The sequence below is a fragment of the Leuciscus leuciscus genome (genome assembly GCF_965113295.1).
Source record: "Leuciscus leuciscus genome assembly, chromosome: 22".
Taxonomy (NCBI): domain Eukaryota; kingdom Metazoa; phylum Chordata; class Actinopteri; order Cypriniformes; family Leuciscidae; genus Leuciscus; species Leuciscus leuciscus.
The window spans coordinates 22,238,645-22,260,542 of NC_138746.1; the positions used below are offsets into that span (position 1 = coordinate 22,238,645).

At 39.7% G+C, this 21,898-nt stretch overlaps 1 protein-coding gene across 1 annotated transcript in view; it reads right to left on the reverse strand.

Annotated features, from left to right (window-relative positions):
* Nucleotides 1–21,898, reverse strand: part of eys (eyes shut homolog) — a 241,572-nt gene that overhangs the window by 177,363 nt on the left and 42,311 nt on the right. Inside the window, exons 10-11 of the mRNA XM_082154578.1 lie at nt 21,317–21,570; nt 19,761–19,865 (exon numbers count right to left, since the gene is read on the reverse strand). Of these exons, the coding sequence (XP_082010704.1) occupies nt 19,761–19,865; nt 21,317–21,570 (359 nt within the window). The remainder of the gene's footprint in view (nt 1–19,760; nt 19,866–21,316; nt 21,571–21,898) is intronic.

The window sequence follows — 21,898 nt, forward strand, 5'->3', positions numbered from 1 at the left end:
TTCCCTAGGAGATTTTTTACAAAATACGCAAACTGAAAGATGCATGATTACTGCAGTATGTTGTTAGGAGAAAAATCTGAAAAGCAGCAAAAGTCTAAAACTTATCCCCCTTTAATATAATTTAGTAGCAACTGAGATGTAAAAGATCTCGTTATGATTTTTCCAATTACCCAAATGAATAGCTATTCTAGTCATGCAAGTACACATCTTTTACTAGGAAAAGTCCAACATCTTCAAAACTGTTTGCTTGACACTTCCATTACAGTAATGGTCAAATCAACAATAAAATCTGGCCTATTCAGGTCAAATCATACTAAAAAGGCTGAATTGCACAGCCAATGTGAATGCGTGTTGGAGAGTTAACACTGCTGTAAAGATGCGATGGCTTTGCCAATAAGACAGTTGGATTTTCTAATTGAAAGGTGGGAGTTAATTTTCTTCAGTCACCAAAGTGAGTAGGGTTGTCAAAAGTACCAGTACTTCGGTACCAAGCTGGTACTCCAGTATTTCTGCATTACCAGTAGTACTGTAACGGTCACCAGCTGGAGTGACCTTGAGAGCCACCAGAGGGCACTCCACATAAGACTATTATCACTCACAAACTACATTTCCCATAACTCACTGCCCGGACTCATCATCACTTATCACATTCACCTGTACCTCATTCACTGATTGCATTCACCTGTCTCATCCTGTTAGTCTGTCTATTTATACCATGTTCATTCATTCACTCACCGTGAAGTCTTGTTTGTGTCACACTGCATTTCTGAGCGTTTTCCCTGTTTTCTTGTCGCTTGGTTTTTTGGATTTCTTGCCTGTTCCCTGGATTACTCTTTTGCCTCTGACCCCTGCCTGTTTTGATTGTTTGTTTATTTGTTTGTTTGGACTGCCTACCTGTGTTTTGACCCATTGCCTGTACTTTGGATTACGCCTTTGGATTGCGCCTTAAATAAAAGCTGCATTTGGATCTGAACCTTTGTGTCTCTGAGCAGTTCGTGACAGAAGACTTCGCCACACCTAGATCCAGCAGCCATGCCTACCTGGAGTCCTGATGTCCAGATCATCCGTCTTCGCCAAGAGAATCGTGCCACCGAGGATTATGTCGCAGAATTCCTCGAGCTGGCACATCTTGCACAAATGAGCACCCAGTGCTTGATGATCTTCTTCTGCGGGGGATTATCGGAACCACTCCGGTCTCTGATGCCCGAACCTGATCCGCACGGGTCTTTAGAAAGGTACGTTGACCTGGCCCTGTTGTGGAGCGGTTCCTTGTTTACTGTGGGTGAGGAGGAGAAGAAGCTCCCTGAACCTGCAGTGTCCCCTCAGACCGCGCTCCACGTCTTGCCAGCAATCAAGCCAGCCACCAGATCGGTCAATGGCCGAACAGGACCGATCTCCAGCGTGGCCGATCCTCTGTTAATGTCTGCACGTGCTGCCAGGAAGACCGTCACGTCTGCCGAGCCAGAGACGGTTCACGTCACTTCTGCCGATCCAGAGATTGAGCTTCACGTCACTTCTGCCGATCCAGAGACTGAGCTTCACGTTACTTCTGCCGATCCAGAGACTGAGCTTCACGTTACTTCTGCCGATCCAGAGACTGAGCTTCACGTCACTTCTGCCGATCCAGAGATTGAGCTTCACGTCACTTCTGCCGATCCAGAGATTGAGCTTCACGTCACTTCTGCCGATCCAGAGACTGAGCTTCACGTTACTTCTGCCGATCCAGAGACTGAGCTTCACGTCACGTCAGCCGATCCAGAGACTGAGCTTCACGTCACGTCCGCCCGTCAAGAGTCTCGTCCCGCCGAGACTGAATCTGTTCCTGAGCCTGAATCTGTTCCTCTTCCTCTTTCTACGCCTGTGTCTTCGGACAAGATGGCCGAATCCACGCCTGTGTCTTCGGACAAGATGGCCGACTCCACGCCTGTGTCTACAGACAAGATGGCCGACTCCACGCCTGTGTCTACAGACAAGATGGCCGACTCCACGCCTGTGTTTTCGGACAAGATGGCCAACTCCACGCCTGTGTCTTCGGACAAGATGGCCGAATCCACGCCAGTGTCTTCGGACAAGATGGCCGCCGCCGAGCCAGTGTCTCCGGACAAGATGGCCGCCGCCGAGCCAGAGTCTCCGGACAAGATGGCCTCCACCGATCCAGTGTCTGCTCAAGTCACGTCTGCTGAACCAGTGTCTCCGGACAAGATGGCCGCCGCCAAACCAGTGTCTCCAGACAAGATGGCCTCCACCGAGCCAGTGTCTCTGGACAAAATGGCCGCTGCCACGTTGACTGAGCCCTCTGCAGAGATAGCCGCTGACATTGCCTGAACCTGAGCCCTCAACAGAGATGGCCGCTGTCTGTTCCTGAGCCGGTGTCTGTTCCTGTACCTGTCCCTGTGTCTGTTCCTGTTCCTGAGCCGGTGTCTGTTCCTGTGCCCTGGCCGCCTGAAGGGTCGTCTCCGCCCTGGCCGCCTGAAGGGTCGTCTCCGCCCTGGCCGCCTGAAGGGTCGTCTCCGCCCTGGCCGCCTGAAGGGTCGTCTCCGCCCTGGCCGCCTGAAGGGTCGTCTCCGCCCTGGCCGCCTGCACAGCCTGCTCCGCCCTGGCCGCCTGCACAGCCTGCTCCGCCCTGGCCGCCTGCACAGCCTGCTCCGCCCTGGTCGCCTCCACAGCCTGCTCCGCCCTGGTCGCCTGCACAGCCTGCTCCGCCCTGGTCGCCTGCACAGCCTGCTCCGCCCTGGCCTTCCGCCCTGCCGGAGTCTTCAGGTCCTCTTCCGCTGCACGGGCCTGGCCCTCCATCCCGCCCCCGGGTCCGCCTCCGCTCCACCTCCCTCCTGGACAGTTTTAGGAGCGTCTGGAATCCGCTCCTTAAAGGGGGGGCTATGTAACGGTCACCAGCTGGAGTGCCCTTGAGAGCCACCAGAGGGCACTCCACATAAGACAATTATCACTCACAAACTACATTTCCCATAACTCACTGCCCGGACTCATCATCACTTATCACATTCACCTGTACCTCATTCACTGATTGCATTCACCTGTCTCATCCTGTTAGTCTGTCTATTTATACCATGTTCATTCATTCACTCACCGCGAATTCTTGTTTGTGTCACACTGCATTTCTGAGCGTTTTCCCTGTTTTCTTGTCTCTTGGTTTTTTGGATTTCTTGCCTGTTCCCTGGATTACTCTTTTGCCTCTGACCCCTGCCTGTTTTGTTTGTTTGTTTGTTTGTTTGGACTGCCTACCTGTGTTTTGACCCATTGCCTGTACTTTGGATTACGCCTTTGGATTGCGCCTTAAATAAAAGCTGCATTTGGATCTGAACCTTTTGTGTCTCTGAGCAGTTCGTGACAAGTACAGAGTACTGGGTATATTCAGTACCCGCTTAGGTGGTTTGGTTTCTTTCAAACACTCCTGTGTGTATGTGTAAGTGGTCTGTGAAGAACATCAAAGGTTTTGATTTGCAACGTGCTTTTGAGGCGTTGATCATTGCAGCCAATAACAGACATACTGTATCCGTTGAGCACGTGAACGTTGCTCAGTACACTGCAAAGTTTTTGGATTTACAACAGTATCTAAATGCGCAATTGAACCCGAAACTGAAATGACTGGCAGAGTGTGGCAGTTACATAACTATAGCAACAGATGGGACAAAACAATCTGATGCTGTATGTCAAAATAGATGTGTATTAAGAGTGTAAATGCAAACTAATAGACCTGTCACGTGTTCTATGTAATATGTATGTGTTTCTTTGTTCCTTCATTTTATTATATATATATATATATATAAATTTCTATATGTATTATCTTTTTATAAACAATGTTTACTTAATACATTTAAATAGCATGTAGTCTTCAAATTTTTTTATTTACTTAAATGCTAATAATTATATTATTATTTTAAAAATAGTTAAATAAAAGAGTAGATTGAACAGTTTTTGCTATGGTACCGAGAACTGTGAAATTTTACTGTTGTTAGTACCGACTGCTGGAATTTTGGGACCGTACGGCAAGCCTAATGGTGAAGGCTACAATTTTTCCCCATTCTCTACTTATTCTGCCTGTTATTATTCCAAAAAGATCTCAGTGTAGTAATGCAATGAGAAGGCATGTGGTATAAGGCTCAACTAAAGCTCACAGGATAATGTTACTATAAAATAGAAACATAATTTGCTGGACACAACTTGTTAATTCTCTTGCGTTCAAATATTTGCATTTCAAAAAATTCCATTAATGATGTGACTCAACACTGAGTTAACAAATTTCCTCTAGGAGATGGGCATATTTTTAGATCTTTGTTGTTTTGCTTCTTGCGCACTAACAAGCCACATACAGTATTGATTAGTTTGGCTCGCAGTAACATAATAGGAAAATCTGAATAAATCAAATTTTTTTTTACAACAGCTACTTAGCAATGAATTCCTGAGGGAACATGCATGCATAACCCCCCTGCTAGATCAATGAAAGTAAAATTATTGGTGCAGAAGACAGAACCACATTGAATTTGCTTCACTTCAGTAGGTGCCCTTAAAATTTACATTTGAATGACATGAAGTAAATATATCAGCCCCTCTGTAAACCACACACCCCGCTGGTACACTACATGCGCAGAAGTAGATGCGAACCCTTTTAATTATAGCATTTCGCAATTTCAGACCCTTTTGTTGTTGACATACACACCACTCATTGACTTTTATGATAGTTTGCATGCTCATAAAATACCTCCTTGAGGACAGTCAAAATTCCAGCCCTGTCTTGGGTAACTGAAGGTCTTATTGCAAAGAAGAAATGTTCAGGATTAACAGCGGTTCAGCTATGAAGTGGAAAACTACACCAAACGTGCATGATCCCTGACTACTGAAGCTTGTAAGATTGCAAGCAATGTTAGCATACAGCTGAACTCCTAGAAGCAAAGTCAGCTCAACAACTGTTCAATGAGTTTCAACAGCTGTGCAGCCACAAACCAGCTCATGTGTGGGCTGTAGAAGTGTGAAGCTCACTATTACTGGACTCTTGAACAGTTAAAATCCATTCTCTGGAGTGATGGATCACTCATCACTATCTGCCAGCCTGAAGGATGAATCTGGATTTGCCAGGAGAACTCTACCTGCCCAAAAGCACAGTACCAGCTGTACAGTTTGGAGAAGAAATAATACTTTTTTCATTGTTAAGGCAATTCCCTTAAGCTTTACATAGAAAAAAATTATATATATATATATATAAATAATATATACATATATACACATATACACATACATACATACATACATATATATATACACATACATACATACATATACATATATGTATATGTATATATGTATATATATATATATATATATATATATATATATATAATTTTTTTCTCTAAGAAAAAAGTGAATTATTCTAAGCTTTTTGGTTGTTTTTCCATTTAAAATGGTTTGTTAGATGGCTGTGGATGCCCTGACCTCAACCCCACGAAGCATATTTGGATGTAAATGGATTCTCTCAACATCAGTGCCAAAAATCAGAATTGCTTGCAGCGAAATGGAGGCAAAACTGAGACACACTGGCTCTGTACCAAAACCTCCTGAGCGGCCTCGATGTCCACACTGGAAAACATCTTCAAAGCAGCATCATAATCGAAGTGGGACATCTTAAAAGGTGCTCCGAGTAATTTTCACATCACGGCTAAAATGTCCCAACTACCTGCCATTTATCATTGAATTGGGTGGCCTGAGGTATCACATATCAAATTTTTCGAGTGGCAAATTTTTTTTTATTATCAGACATTACATTTCTCACATTCAGGTTTATTGATTGCATCTTAAATAGCTGGGCTTTGAAGAGAGTGTGTGTGGTGAAAGTTAGCAAAATGACAAATGCTATCAAAATAACTAATAACACTTAAAGCACCCTGGCTTTAGGTCATCTAAAACAATATTTAAATATAGCAGCCATTATCTGCTTTTAAGTGCATCTGGGAAGCTTGTACCTGCTGAAAGCCATTCTTTATCACGACAGATCACACGTTCAAATCAGAAAAATAACACAGAAGTGGCCTGAACAAAACAAAACAAAACAATGAGGACCTGACAAAATAGATCAGATCAGAACAGAAACGACAGAACAAACATAACTTAACTATAAAATAACTTTGCAAACCAATTAATTACCATTTACAACCAACTTACTTTCAACTAACTGATACACCCCTCATGACGCCACAACTTAGCGGCTCGTGTATCATCTATAATTCAGAGTTTCCTCACTTTGCTTGTTCATTCAGGTATTTCAAACTTGTAATTATGATATTTCCAACTCCACATAATGGGCACAATAATGTGCACTAACTTGATACACAACTAGACATGACTAAGCTCACATCTGATGTTAGCATGTAGCTAAGCAGCCTGATAGTCAAGTAAGAAAATAAAAACACTGCACATTCAAATATTAGGTGAAATGACGCTTGTTCATTACATTAGGAACCATTTCTTATCAATACTTTTCTGTTTTTGAAATCTGCATTTGACAACTACCTTAAAATTACTACCCAGGTTGATTTTGGGATATATTCTACGTTTAAAGCTAGCATATGAGGAACAGCTGATCTTAAAATGTTTTCATTAAACACATCCTATTCTAAATTATTCCTCACATAGTTTATATACAAAAAAAAAAGTAGAAAAGCTAAAAGGCGTGAAGTGGAGGAAAGTGCAGGACTCAAATTTTCTGACATTTTATGCTGCCATAAATGCTTTCCAGTGCATGGTCACGCTACAAAATGACTATCATTAGCTCTGTCACAGGCTAAGGCTGCAGGAGGCCCGTGACTAATGCTGGGCCATCAGCACCATCGGTGTGGGCAAATTCTCATCATTCCTCAAACTGACCATGGAACCAATTTCTACCTCTCCCCATGTCATAAAATCTGACAATTATCCTGACTTCATTAATAATGCATAGCAGTCCTCGCCCGCAATCAAGGTTTAATCAGCAATGTGTCTCACAGGTAGGGCATTGACTGAGCCAAGAAATTATTGGCAAATTGTAAGGATTTATTTCCCCCCTCAACTTAATGATATAAATGACTTGGGGTAATTTAGTTGGTTTAACAAGCAGGCCGACGTTATCAAACCAGAGATGCTGTTTGCATATGTGGCTGCTGCCATGGTAACAATGCAATTAATCAGCGTTATTGATTCTTGGGTGCATTCAGATTCAATCAGGCAACAAAAGAAAAGAAAACAAAAAAACAATTGCTAATAAACTAAATAAATAAAAGAACGAGAATACAATTAAATTACTAAATCTAAATGGATTAGCACAGGTTTGCACAAATGCTATATATTTGCTCTATTTGATGCCTAGAGGAACAGAAATTCACACTTCACCTTTAAATGGACAAACTTGCCTTACCTTGAATCAGTAACTTTACTAGATTCCATACTCATGTATAATTTAAAGTCATGATTCCTTGCAAACAGTTCCCAATTCATAACATTTTTCCCCCACATGGATTCAACTTGCACTGAATCAAATCTAACTAGTTTGATTACATTTCTACATTTCTTAAGGATGCTCCGATTATCGTAAAATAATCTGATCAGATATTCCTGCCGTGTGTGGTGTGTTAAGGCTGCTCTCGTCTGCTCGGAAGGACGTCGGGACCGCTCCGATCTCAAATCGGGGATATCCAACATGTTGGATTTATTTGGCCCGATTTCTCCTCGTGTGTGGTGTCCCCCGAGCACGCAGCCTGTGGACTGTGGAGTGTAGCCGATCAGAAAGCGAGGTGACGAAGCGGCGAGGAAGCACCGGGAAACATAATCAAAACAGCCGGCGGCATGGCGCACCAGAAAGTCCGGTGGACGTCAGAGATCATCGCCTTTCTTTTGATAACGTTTTTTTTTTTCCGGTTAAAAACAAACTACAAACTATCGACGCTGCATCCTCTTCGTCCGCCATGATTGAGAACCTTCCAGAAGGACAACCATCTCTGCAGCACTCCACCAATCAGGCCTGGGCCGGGTTTCCCGATAACGATGTATCTTAGCTCTTAAGAGCGCTTTCTACGTGCAAGGTTACGAACGCTCGCAGCAATTCCACGAGCGTTTCCCAAAAATGCACTTAACATGAACGCGCGAGAATGCGCTCTACGTGCTACTTAAGAGTCGCTGTCCATTCGTGAAGTGCTGAAACATAACCTTATATGGAACGTTTAACCTAATAATTGTCATCTGTTGTGGATTAGCAATCAAGACAAGTCTATATAAGGCACCTACAGGCGGAGGCACTGACAAAATAGCTAAAAAAAAAAATAAAATAAAAAGATTCCTTTCAAAAAGATGAAATTAATGTCCTTTTAGAGGAGATAGAGTGAAACAAAGATGTAATTTTTAACAGATTAAAAGGATTTCTTTTATTTATTTTTTGTTCATTCATTTAATTTTGATAAAAATTATTAGATTAAATTATTTCTATTTTTTGTTTTGTTTTCTGACCTTTTTAATTATTTAATTTATACATTAATTTAACCAACAACAAAAAAAGAGTAATAAAGTGTACAATAAAGTACAATCAAACCTTATATTATAATCACATTGCATTTGAATAAAGTTAAAGGTGTAATCTGTCGGTTGTCCTGCAGGTGTCCTCATAAATCTGTCTTCTTACGATGAACTTGGTGATGTACGATTACTCCAGAGCACTCGTAGATCTACGAAGATTTTCAAGTGCTACTTAAGCTACGATGCTTTTGGGAAACAGACCGTAATATTAAGATCAGTCGTACGATCGTTTTTACGATCAACTTAGGCTTACGATGCTTTTGGGAAACGCAGCCCTGTATGGTAGAGTGACCAGGTGGAAGCCACTCAGTAAAAGGCACATGACAGCCCGCCTGGATTTTGCCAAAAAGACACCTGAAAAACTCTCAGACCATCAGAAACAGAATTTTCTGGTCTGATGAAATAAAGATTGAACTCTTTGGCCTGAATGGCAAATTATCATGTCTGGAGGAAACTAGGCACAGATCATCACCTGGCCAATAGCATCCCTACAGTGAAGTATGGTGGTCGCAGCATGTGGGGATGTTTTTCAGCGGCAGGAACTGGGAGACTAGCCAGGATCGAGGGAAAGATGAATGCAGCAATGTAGAGGGACATCCTTGATGAAAACCTGCTCCAGAGCGTTCTGGACCTCAAACTGGGGTGACAGTTCATCTTCCAACAGGACAATGACCCTAAGCACACAGCCAAGATAACAAAGGAGTGGCTACAGGACAACTCAGTGAATGTCCTTGAGTGGCCCAGTCAGAGCCCAGACTTGAACCCGATTGAACATCTCTGGAGAGATCTGAAAATGGCTGTGCACCAATGCTCCCCATCCAACCTGATGGAGCTTGAGAGGTTCTGCAAAGAATAATGGGAGAAACTGCCCAAAAATAGGTGTGCCAAGCTTATAGAATCATACTCAAAAAGACTTGAGACTGTAATTGGTGCCAAAGGTGCTTCAACAAAGTATTGAGCAAAGGCTGTGAATACTTATGTGCATGTGATTATTTTTATTTATTTTTTAAAATAAATTTGCAGAGACAAACTCCTTTTATGTTGTCATTATGGGGTATTGTTTGTAGAATTTTGGAATAACGCTGTAACATAACAAAATGTGGAAAAAGTGAAGCGCTGTGAATACTTTCCGGATGCACTGTAACTCTGATTGTATTCGTCTTAAAGAAGAATGTCATGTACACCTAGGATGGCTTGAGGGTGAGTAAATCATAGGATAATTTTCATTTTTGGGTGAACTATCCCTTTAAGTCACCTGTACATATTCTGCTCTTCACACAGTTGCATTCTAGCAGAACCTGATTTATATCTCTTTTGATTTATCTCACAGAGATGGCTGCCAAAGCGTGCACAGCAGAACAGAGTCATTACTACAGTCCCCTTGGTTAGTTTAATCCCACAGGCAATTAGGATTTGTAGGACTTTGTTTTCCACTCAAAAGAAGCTTTACAGGGTTGTTATTGATTCTGAAAGCTCCGCGGGCACACACAGACTCAACCCACTGGATCATTTAATCATGTTTAATAAGAGGCAGTCATTGCCTCTCTGATTTATTGCATTAAGCAAGCCAGTGACAAATCCAGGGACAGTCCAGGTCAAAGCAAAATCATCTTCACACTGATACACATGCACTCAGATCGGACCACACACACACACACACACACACAAAATCTAAAATCTATCAATGCTAGACAATGTTAGAATTTTATTCAGCAAGGATTCATTAAATTGATAAAAAGTGACAGTAAAGATATGTATAATGTTACTACAAATGTATAATTCAAATAAACGCTCTTATTTTTAACTTTCTATTAATCAAAGAATCCTGAAAAAAAAATATCACAGTAGCAGCACAACCATTTTGAACAACTGTATAAGAGAGGTTTATTCAACATCAAATCAGTGCATTCGATGAACACTTTACTATCCCACGAGGCCACGGGAGAGGATTTATGAATTTGGACTAACGTTTGTCGGTCACATGACAGTAACAACATGGCCGATGTAGTACGTCCGAATTTCATTCACACTACCCATATTCATCCTATAGAACATCCTTTTTTAACGGTCACAAAGTAAATTCAGATTCAAATTTGTACCTAGTATGCAATTTCGGACACAGCGTAGCATTCAGAAACTAATAGGGGTGGTGGTGGCGCAATGGATAAGACACATGCCTTTGGTGTGAGAGACCCGGGTTCGAATCCACTGTGAGACACCAATGTGTCCCTGAGCAAGACACTTAACCCCTAGTTGCTCCAGAGGCGTGCGACCTCTGACATATATAGCAATTGTAAGTCGCTTTGTATAAAAGCGTCAGCTAAATGAATAAATGTAAATGTAATACATTTGGAAACTAGAATGTAACTATAGCAGTACTCTCTGCCTCAAAAGCCCATGGCAACAACCATTAGCAAGTCAGACACAAGTCAGAGTGCTCAAGGTTAAAAACCTTCGTGTATCTTCTTTAACCATGAAGAAATGTGATCCTATTAGAGCTCTGCAGGAGATCCAGCATGTTATACAGGGAGGACTTTGTCAGTTCCACCTAGAGATCTGTCATGACTGAGAAGCCTAACAACACCGTCACCACAGCTCTGGAAGCAACACGAGGGATTACTGAACAGCCAGAGGGGCCCTTCATTATTGTCAGTGTGTTTTAGATAACAGGTGTACACATCGTGTAAGAAGGTTCACCCTCAGGATTACACTTTTACAGATGAGGGTAGATGGTTTCTTTGGAAAGCCATCTGATTTAACGTAGGGGAACGACGATACAACTGATTCAAGATGCTCCATCAAAGTCCCTTCAAGGCAAAACAGTCAACTCGCTAGCCATCTTACTAACATCCCTGCTGTTTTCTATACAGGCTTAAGAGCTCCTGTATAGCTGAAAGACTAAGGGCCCTATCATACACCCAGCGCAATGCAGCTCCAGGTGCGACGCAAGTGTTTTTTGCTAGTTTCAGCCCAACGCAGTTATCATTTTCACGTCCTGTGCCACGTTGTTTAAATAGCAAATGCATTTTCGCACAAACGGGCATGCTGGTCTGAAAAAGAGGTGTGTTCAGGCACAATTTTGGCGCGTTACTATTTTGAGACAACTGAAATAGACTGCACCTTTGACCAACTGAAACCTGGTCTAAAGTCAATGGCGCAAGTAATGAGCGCCTATAGGCAGGTCCACAACGCGCATTCACTGCTCGCACGCTTTAACCTCGCGCACGAGCAGATCCGTTTCCCAGAGCCGGACAGTAACGGAGTACATTTACTTGAGTACAGTACTTAAGTACATTTTTGAGGGGTCTGTACTTTACTCGAGTATCATTTTTGGGGAGTACTCATGACTTTACTCAAGTACATTTGAGAGGCAAATATTGTACTCTTTACTCCTCTACATTTCTATCCATAACCGTGAGTACCCGTTACTTCTTCTAAAAAAAATAAATAAAAGAAAAATCTCGGAAACCCTCAATTTGTTGTTTCCCTCTCAAACGTGATTGGATTGTGCAGGCGCCACTGATTGGGACAGCCTATCAGCAATCACCTTCAGCTTCAGCTTTCCGCCAAAGTCAACTCCATGGTCAGATTTAGATAAGAGACGAAACCATGGACGAAACAATGGATGAAGACGCAGCAGGTCCATCCCGGGAATGTGCCAACCCGTGGCCCCACCTCGCCAGACTATTTAAATTTTCTGAACAAGTGAATGATAGTTTTCGCTTCAAGTGTTTGCTGTGTTTACCAATGTAAGCACTGTGGCAGTAGTAATGCAATTTTTAGAAAATGTACTCTTGTACTCTTGATACTCAAGTACTTTTAAAAACAAGTACTTCAGTACTTTTACTTAAGTAGACATCTGACTGTAGTACTTTTACTTGTACTTGAGTAAAATTTAGCAAGGGGTATCTGTACTTTTACTCAAGTAATGAAGCTGTGTACTCTGTCCGCCTCTGCCGTTTCCTCGCAGATCCGTTTCCTCGCTAGAGTTTTTCCGCTTACAAATTCCGCCATGTAAATAGCAATCCGCCATGGCGTGAGTGCAACTGGCTTTTAAAGGGAATGGGAGCTCTGATTGGTTTATTGCACGTTATGCCCAAAACACACCCATTACTCATTAAGAGAATAGGGACATCCCTTTTAGACCATGCGCCAGGTGCAACGACCATTTTTCCCGTTGTTAACCCAGCAAAAGTGGATTTGGACATGCTCTAAGTGCAATTGCACCGTGCACTTTAGACCATGCGCGTTAAAATAGAGCCCTAAAATCTCCAAAACTGTTTGTCAAGATACGTTCCAATAATACACTTCAAATCAGCCCATTTTTTTAAGAAAATGATCCTACATGAGAAGAAATGGTTCTAAATAGAACATAGAAGGGTTCTGTCAGGCAATTCACATATACAACCTAAAATTTTATGAATTTGAACATCAAGTAAACATACTTTATCACGCAATAAAACAATAAACATGCAATTGTTTAAGACATTTCTCTTTATATAGAACATTTTTGGCATAAAGGGCTATTTAAAATTCAGTCAAGAACCCTGAGGTTCCATATTAAACCACATTAAACCTTTTTTCCCCCTATGAGTGTATCAAAAAGGTTCACAACTCCAATTTATACAGCTGCCATATTAGGAGTTGCAGTTTCTTCCATTCATTTTCCTATGAATGGTCCGTCTACTCCAACTTATACTGTCTCTATACACAAAATTAATCATGACACAAGTGATGACAACCATCAAAATCTGAGGTAAACAGCCTTTAGCAGATACATTATGAAGCAAGTCACCTCATTGTAAGATCAAACCACAGTCTTATATTAACATTTTCTTAAAACTAACCTGTCATGTAGTTTAAAATAATTTAAAGTGGTGTAAATTCTGCATATGCAATGGACTGATGTGTACCACTAAAACATCATAATGGCAAGAAACATCTATGAAACGTCTACACTTCTATCGTCCTTGAAGAAGTGTATATGAGGTTCTCATTTGCATAGGACATCACTAGCAATCGCTCAGACATGTCAAGAATAAGTGGCGGTAGACTAATGAAGATGTGCTTATTGATATAGTGGCATGAAACACTTTAAAATAATCAGCAACAAATGAAATTCACACTAGCTGCATAGAATAATGATGCAAGGTAGCCCAGCTCTTTAATCTCTGGCACTTGTGGAAAATACCACTGGTGCAGGCAGTTCAGACAGTCAAGGGAAATAAAGTGTTTGAAACTTTTGCTATTAATATAAAGGAGACTAAAGGAAACAAACTTTCCTGTCTTGTCAGACTTTATACTGTGCTCGTAGCATACACTCTTCAATGAACCCTCATTTCCCTCTACACTCATGGTCTTCAGGGTCCGTTCGGAGCGATTGTATAATTTTAAATACAAATGATATATATAAAAAAATGTTATTTACTTCCCAACTATTCATTTATGCTGTTTTTTGTGGGGATATGTGGAATGTTACCTATTTAGCACAGAATTACTCAACTACACCATTAGCTTGCATATGAAATATTACATTTTTAACTTTTTAATTTAAATTGAACACACATGCGCCGGCGCACACAGTATAGGCTATATTTTTATTGGTAATAAAGCACAAAATTAAATTACGTGATTGGTAATTTGTGTTAGCTGGGAAGGATTTGCATGCAGATATGATGTTCATTCTATTCATCAGGAGCAGTTTTCATATGTTTCATTAACAGTTCATGTAAGTATTGTGTATTTATCATTGTAACTGTTGTTTCCGTAACCCCGAAATGCCACTTTAATTTCACTTTGTGTTATTTTGTATATTTTTAAATGACTGTGGTGGCTCATACTTATTAACTATTTTATTAATAAAAACGGGATTTCCTTACATTTTAATACCATTTATTCATCAGTATTAGTCCTATTCTCACAATTTAAGTGTTTGTTAAGTAAAGTGGGACGGTACAGTGTGTGTGTATGTGTGTGTTTATTATAATTTATTTATGATATTTTTTATAGGATAATTATATATATATATATATATATATAGTGACGACAGAGGATAAAGGTGAATCCAAATTCATTTAATGAACAAACAAAAACAAAGGACAGGAAACACCAAACACAAGAGAGCTTAGAACCACGAGGGAAATCCAAACCATACAGCAACAGGCCAAACCAATGACTGACCAAGAACCGGAGACACACAAAGGCTATATATACATATCAGGCTAACAAGGTAACAAGGGGAACACGAAACACCTGAGGAAGCAATCAAGGTGAAAAATCGACAACGATGGCACATGAGACAGAAAGTGAAACAAAATTTAAAAGACAAACACAGAGATCATGACATATATTTATACATTTTGATACACACAAACACATATACATACATACATATATATATATAAAAGGTTGTGAAAAGGTTGTGGCTTAATGACCATGGGAAAATGTGGGACCCATGGCCAAACCAATTGAGAATCACTGATTTAAAATAAAATAAATAAAATAAAATAAAATAAAATAAAATAAAATAAAATAAAATAAAATAAAATAAAATAAAATAAAATAAAATAAAATAAAATAAAATAAAATAAAATAAAATAAAATAAAATAAAATAATTTGGTATTATTCTGAACATTTAAACTGACCTTCCTCACAAATGCAGGTGATATTCTTTCTATTCTCCATTTTAGAGTGTTTCTGGCTCAGCTGAGGTTCACTGAGGTTCATGTCCCAAACCTTCCCTCAGAAGCCTGAAATCAGGAAAGATTAAGACTCCCAGAGATGCATTTCACTTTCTTTTTTCTACAGCAATGCCAAACAGAACAATATTGCACTTCTCCCGTTTTAGGGACCACTTTTTTCAAATTTCTTGAAGACTGTCTGCAAAACGGCACATTTCCAGGGGATGTTAATGGCTTTATATGTTTTGTGAAGAGAAGACACCCTTTCTGACTCAGATTTATGAAGCCATCGATTCCTCTGGCAGACTACCTGCTGGCCTGTATGCTAATAGACTGAATCTGCACATAAAGCCCTGTTGTGCCGATCTATATCACATTTGTCTGCTGGTGCAGATACAGTGTCCACATGCCACTGATAGACGAGCATGTCGATAACCTTTTGTTATAAATAAAACACGCCCACATGGGGTAATATTTGATCAATACCCGCTGGAAACATGGCAAACTGATGCACAATGCCAATAATTAAACAAATTACAATCTTAATAACCTCAACTGACAATGAGCATCAATGAGCATGTTTACATTCATACCAATATGCTTAACTTAAAAAAAATCATCTTATTGAATGAACTCGTGTCTTGGATCACATGGAAACCAATAACCCGGCAGCACAAGTAAACCATGTTTACAAGTCTTTATTAATAAATCAGTTCATTCCCCGGTAGTGACATCAAAACCTAATCACTCATGTACCTGACTCAAAGTATTGCATTTGTTATGTGAGATGTGATGTTCAAAAAACAGTGCTGGGTAACTGATTACATGTAATATGGATTACATAATCAGATTCCAAAAATTAAGTACTTGTAATTAGATTATATTTTAGATTATATTCTGTGAATTATCACTCAGTAAGTCATTGCTATGTCTTTGGAAGGATTTATTTTTTTCTTTCAAACTCGTTTTTATTATAACCTTTTATTATTTTAAAATGTTATTTCAAAAATGTTATCTTTTCACGAATCCCCAGCAGTTCCATCATGAAGCCCAGTCTGGGAAAACCTGACATAAATGTTTAACGCACTTCATGTTGTTGATAACAAAGAAGATAACACACAATATTAGGTACAGGTACAGCTTTCCTGTAGCTCAGTGGTAAGAGCATTGCGTTAACAACGCAAGGTTGTGGGTTCGATCCCAGGGGATTGCACATACCTATGTATAAATGTATAGGATAATGCAATGTAAGTCGCTTTGGATAAAAGCGTCTGCCAAATGCATAAATGTAAATGTGAGAAATGAGTTAGGTCAAATGTAATCTAAAAGTAATCATAAAATAGTCAGATTATATTACCTAAAATATGTAATGGATTACATTACTAACTGCAATTTTCGCCATGTAATTTGGAACTGACTGCAATTTGGAAGTAATCTACCCAGTATTGTAAATAAATAAGCAGTATTTTGACAATAGTTAAGAACACATTTTTATAATTTGTGTTTATACATAGCCACATATGTATAGCCAGTCACATAGCCAGACATGCACACTTCAAGCCGACAGAACGCAGGATAATGTGTTTGTTTACATGCTGGGTGAAAAAAATCTAGCTGTGTCGATCAGTGTGTGCATAAGCCATTCATGACTTTACTCCCATACAGAAAACGGAGTTAATGTGTTTACATGACCACACGCATTATCTGCTTATTAAGCATAGTTGTGTTAAGAATGTGAATGTAAACATGCTTAATGTCATAAATTCAGCATCAACCATCTTATTATGTTCTCATGCATTCAATCATTATCAAAGCGGAGGAAATGAGAGATTAAACACATCACGGAAACACCCCAGGTAACATGTGCCCTTCTGTGCTGACAATCTAGCATCGGTTTCTCCCACCCGAACCCTAAGCATGACTCATCTTAAGTGAAGTTAAATCAGATCAAAAAAGACAAGCACTGTCACAGGTACAAGATCCACTGTCAGTGTTCTGAAAATCATTATAAATCTTAAGCGTGCGAATGCATAAATCAACCTAACAATCTCTTCAACTGCCACATGTTTGGAAAAAGAGTCATTAATGGACAGCCAGCACTTCTGCCAAAGCACGTAAGCGGTATTTAACAACCAATTGTGCGTGCAATTCACCGAGAAGTTAATGTAGCATGAAGGAATGTCACACGTACAGTGCTGCCTTTTCCAAATGGGATTTCTGACACATTCCAGGGCTGTGAGCTATTCTCACTCCCACAAAGCAGCTAAGTACCAAACACTCCAAAAATACACACTTTTATTTTCAAAATGCCCACTTCAAGGGTGTCCAAACTACAGCCCATAGGTCATGTGCAGCACTTGTTCTGGTGCAGCCAGCGAGATACTTTAAAAATAAAACAGAGTTTAGAATTTCGCTATTGAAAAAAAATTATCGACCACACTTTCCTAGAATGTGGAAAATTTGGGGGGTTTGAACTGTTATGTTTGGAGGCTTCATTGAAAAATAGTTCATTTATTAGAATTCTATATCCGAGTGTAAGACTGTTGTTCCCTAAAAGGTAAACTTATTTTATTTCCTGAAAGAATACAGCACAAAATATATTAAGCGTTTTAAAAAATCTTTGCCATTAAGATTAACTTCCTTGGTATTTACCTACTCTATAAGAGAGAAGACATGTTTCAGTGACTTGCAGTGCCTTTTGCAACAGAACGTAGACACAGACTACAAGCAACATCGGCCAACAGCTCACCTATCAAGGCAGTATTCTGAGAAACCAACATTTTAATCCACACCGGATGACAAAGCCCATTAAAATATAATTACATACATAGCTCCATGCACATACAGGTCTGCTGAAGGATTATAAGAACAAGCATTTGTATTTATTGGTCTTCTGAACCGTGAGGGTAATGAGAACACGTTCACTCTCAGGGGCGAGCGGCATGCCAAGAGAATATAGATGTGAAATAATTAAACGAAAGACCTGACATTGCAGTTCACTGAGGATGCAAGTAATAAAATGTCACACTGCACTCAGAGGAGAGAAATACAATAATTATATGAACATGAATAGTACCATATATAAAGCTTTAAACATATACAATTAAATCACAAATAGGCTTAACAGAAAGAAAAAATCTGAAAAACATCAGGCTAGCATGGGGTCATTCAATGTTTTATATGTAGTGCATTCAAGAACACAACGATAATATCTCGATAATATGAATGGAAAAACACAGAGTAAAGGATTGGAAAATTATGCAAATTACGCTTTGGTATGATCACATTGTAAGACCATGCGCCCTTTCAGAAAATGTCGGTTTAAATATAATCTGCCATTATATGCATCTGAAGTTGTTCTTGGTACTGTGAATAACCCTTACCATCAAATAACGTCATCAAATCACCATACTCTCATGACTACCTCTTATCTAGAAATCAGTCGTTTCCGCAGCATGGTGGCAGCTTATATCCTTTTATTTTCCTGGGGGCTATGATTCAAACACTTACCGAGGGATTATTGAGACTGCACTTATTTTCTGTCATTTCCTGATATGCAAAATGCATACTTGTCAGCTTTGTAGGAGGATGCAGAGACTAAAACTAGCTCCATTTTTGCCAGAAAGCCCACTCAGTTCACCCAACCTGTTGCACATCAACGGCCCAGCAGACAGGACTGAGATGAAAAATCTGTGTTATTGAGAGTATTGCAAATCTTATAATCTGCATTCATGTTAAGGTTCTTACTAAATTGTGTTTGTGCTGCACTGTTTTTTTTAAATCATTGTTCCGCTGTATATAACTTTGGGCCACTGCTGTATACATGTTTATGGCAGTTACAGCCTTGGTACTTGGTACTCCTGAGATAGGAAAATATGATTTCTGGAAGGTTCAGCAGTAACCCTTTAAAATGAAATGCTGAGATTTTCAGGCATTGTTTCCTGAGAACAGGCCTTCAAAAATGGCTTCCCATCACTTATTATTTTAAGATTCGATCTTGAATGTTGAATTCCGAAATCTAAATGAATTTTTAAGGTTCTAACCTGATCAAGTCCCCCAACACCACACCATCTCCCGTAAAAATCGTGCCCTCTAATGAGACCTGTCCTGACAAGATGGAGGTCTGTTTTCCATCACCATCATGTTTGAGAGAATTAAAGAGAGGCCGTTTTAATAAACACTAGAAAATTTACACTGATGGATACTCTTCCCCCTTGGCTGGTAGATTATCTTGAAAACAGGGAGCATGAGTCACACTGGACATGTTTCTTGGGACCCAATAAAGCTTCACATCTACAGTAAAGATGCATGTGAGCTGTGGAGATAACATCTTCACTAAAGTCTAGATGGTTCCTGGGGAATTATTGCCAATATGGACCTGTGGCTCCTTCTCAAGAACAATGATATTTTTCAACATAATGTGTACTATATATCAAGTTCTTTAAATCATATATGGTGTAGCACAGCTGAATGCTCCCAGCTCAGGATGTATTTGTTGTTTTGGAACAGTGTGCTAACAATTTACTTACCGAGTGGACAGATACAAATGTAGTTATTGACCAGATCAATGCAGGTGCCCCCATTAAGGCAGGTTCTGGACTGGCACTCATTCATGTTCTCGGAGCATGTTCGACCTGCATGATGGACATTAACACAGACAATATGAATAACAAGAAGCCTGTCTCATATCATGTAATAGGCTACTAGTGTAATAAGTCAATGGGCCTCATTCGTGAAACACGAGCAGAACTACTTTGGGTGTAAATTGTTCGTAAAGCCGTTCTGATGTAAATTTTGAGATTAATGAAAATGTTTGTATTTTCAAAATGTTAGTTGGTACAAAATAAATGTACTCCCTACCACGTGTAAATGGTGCGTAAACCGTTCGAACGTTCTGTGTCCTTTTAAGCAAACTGATGACACTGCATTTTGACGCACTATGGAGCATGATAATATTTCATGAGTTTGTTTGCCCTGTGCTTTTTTTATGTAGCTGAGAGTTGTAAACTGTTCAACTTTGGGTAAAATGCTTCACTCGTCACTGCCACTTTTTACCCAGCCGCCCAATCACAGTGGAGGAGGGGCGGGACCAACTACACAGACCAACCATCCTACGTGTACAACGACTGAACAACAATGGAGAAGTTAATATTGCTGGTTACTGCATTTTTATATCCAGTGATATTCTTCAAAATGAGATAGTAGTCACACGTTACTGCCATGGATAATCCAAATTATAGCAACCAAAGCATCTCAGCTGGAAAAACGCTGCGCTTGCAAAGCACTTTCAAGCGCCATCAGCTGACTGTTTTCAGAAGAGCACCAGGCATTTTTTCAGCATTTTTTCACACATTAATTGAATATTTATTGTTAGGCATATGACCTATAAATCTAATATTAATATTTGCATTTATGCAATATAATGGAGCCAAACTTGAGAAGGAAGTCCAGAAGATTCCACAGCGTTCCTGGACACGTAATTTGCATAGTTGTAATTCATAGACGGGGATTATGCTAATTGTGAATGAGCATGCAAGAGCACCCTATTTACGAATGATTGGAATTCATTAACATACACATATTTAATTATCAAATTTGATGTTTACGAAGCGTTTGTGAATCCAGAGTCGAGTTTTTGGGAAGGTCCGTTTTACGTGCATATTACTCAGAATTTACTCATATATTTAAAAAAAAGTTTCATGAATGAGGCCCAATGTGAATTACCATTTGAAACATGTTTTACTCCAGTAATGAAACACATTTCCAAGTAAAACAGTGAATTCAATGAGAATTTTTTTTTTAGGATGGCCACCGGACAATTGTATTCATTGAGAATTAATTGGAAAATGAAAAGTGGAATGAATGAAGTCTTGCTTATAACATTCATATATATAAATGAACTATAATACTTTAAAATAATAGTTTCAAATAATTTATTTCAAACAACAAATCATGATTATGCTAGACTTATAGCCACCTTTTCTCTTTTATCATAAGGAATTCAACAATGTTGATATTGAAAGCCAATGCCTAACAAAGGGCCAGAGACAGTCAGTGGTACCACAGAGTAAAACATTTAGCTTACCCTTAAATCCTGGAGCACACAGGCATTGGTATCCTGCCACCAGATCAATGCAAGTGGCACTGTTGGCACAGGGTGCACTTTTGCATTCATCTGTCTCAAGCTCACAGAACTTTCCCTCATATCCCAGCATGCAGTGACAGGTGTAGTTGTGCTGTTGGTCCAGACAGACAGCGTGTTCTGAACACTGATGCCCAGAGCAGAAGTCAATGTCAAGTTCGCAGAGGACTCCAGTGTATCCGTGACCGCAAAGGCAACTTGAAATGCATAAAACAGTATCTCTTAAATGGAATCCCAAGCAAAACAGCCAGACACAGTATGAAAATAAATGGATGAGTCATGGGGGAGGACGATGTAATTTGCTTAGCTTTCGATCACAGGAACATGCTATTTGTTTTTGCAGCTATGGGTGGTTTAATTCCAGAATGAGACTGTAAACAGCTACTGAACATGAACAGAATTTCAATTTGAATTTTATACTAAGAGAAGCATCCTGTTTAAAATGGATAAATCCATCTCAATGACTCTTTTGGGGGGAAAATCACCACATTAAGACAGCAACATGCTATATTAAAGGTATAATTA